We start from the raw sequence: 1,342 nt of genomic DNA, 5'->3' as shown, positions 1-1,342 counted from the left end.
GTAGAAGCAGGTGTTGATGTTCTACGGAGGCGGTGCTTATCCACACTTTTACATCATAGAGTAGAACATTCCACAAGCTGTGGTTTTGACAGACTGCCTTAAATAGAAGCTGTTTTTAGACTAATGACAAAGTTTTGAGTTCTGAAACGTACAGGATGTTTTTATAGTACAATGACCTCTATATGTCAAAAGATCAAGGGAATTTTGGTTTCTCAGTTCATGACCCCTTTAATGTTTTGAATCAGTATGGCTTATTTTTCAGAAAATGTGCTGATTGTGTGAGTGTGTGTGTGTGTGCGTACGGCTGGTGGGCGTGGGTCTCTCTCTCTGATGTTCTCTCATGGTCACGCCGTCGCTCTCGCTGCTGCTGTTGTTGTGTTGTTGGCTGTCATTGGGGTGGGCGGGGCTTCCGTCACCGCCGGTTTGGGCACATAATCTGAGCGCTGCTTCTGATCGGCACAAACAGCACAGTCAGACACTGAACTCCGCTGTGATCAAGACCTCATGAAACAAATTGCATGAGGTCTCTAAGGGGCCGTTCACACAGAACGCGTTTTTATATTCCAATGCGCTACTTTTCCTTTGTTTTTCTATGTAAACACATACTAGACAGACATGCATGACCATTACTCACGTCTCGTGTCTTTTGTGGCATCTCACACATGAGCGCAGCATTTTTAAGACACTGTGTCAAGTTAAAAGAGTTTAAACTTTTACACGCAGTGCTGCTCATCGATGTCAGTTCCAGAACAGTGGACCAATCAGAAGAGCCCGGAGGCGGGGCAAGCGTTGTTTACAGTAGCAAGTTGGCATGGCAACTGTTTTATTTGACAGCAGCATGGCGGAGGAGGTGTTCTGCGCTGTGCTTTTTTAAAAAGCTGCATCTCACGTTTTTAGACGCAAAGACGTGTTATGTGTGAACGGCCCCTAACACACAGATCAACAGTAGTTCATAATTTATACTGTATTAATAATTCTAATGTCTAGCCGGCTTCTACACAGACGGATCTCTATGAAAAACATACTGAGATGGTTGATTATGGGGGGTTTCACTGACGGTGAGTCAAAATAATCCAGTTACCTCGTTTAACTCGCCCAGTAATTGCTTGAGAGAAAAATTAAGAGTGACGTGAAAATGAAATTCAACAATACACACACACACACAGAGCAAATAAAACACACACACACACAGCAAATAAAACACACACACACAGAGCAAATAAAACACACACACACACAGAGCAAATAAAACACACACACACACACAGCAAATAAAACACACACACAGAGCAAATAAAACACACACACACACACACACACACACACACACACACACACACAC

The 1,342-nt window shown here is 43.3% G+C and overlaps 1 protein-coding gene across 1 annotated transcript in view; it reads right to left on the bottom strand.

Annotated features, from left to right (window-relative positions):
- LOC107658762 (epidermal growth factor receptor kinase substrate 8-like) overlaps positions 1–1,342 on the bottom strand; it is a 52,370-nt gene that overhangs the window by 6,984 nt on the left and 44,044 nt on the right. The window contains 3 exon segments of the mRNA XM_016447409.1: positions 303–381; positions 384–449; positions 1,082–1,105. Of these exon segments, the coding sequence (XP_016302895.1) occupies positions 303–381; positions 384–449; positions 1,082–1,105 (169 nt within the window).

This window comes from Sinocyclocheilus anshuiensis, unplaced genomic scaffold (assembly GCF_001515605.1).
Source record: "Sinocyclocheilus anshuiensis isolate Anshui unplaced genomic scaffold, SAMN03320099.WGS_v1.1 scaffold283, whole genome shotgun sequence".
Lineage (NCBI taxonomy): Eukaryota > Metazoa > Chordata > Actinopteri > Cypriniformes > Cyprinidae > Sinocyclocheilus > Sinocyclocheilus anshuiensis.
The sequence above is the reverse complement of the archived record's forward strand: the minus strand, read 5'-3'. Positions and strand labels throughout refer to the sequence as shown.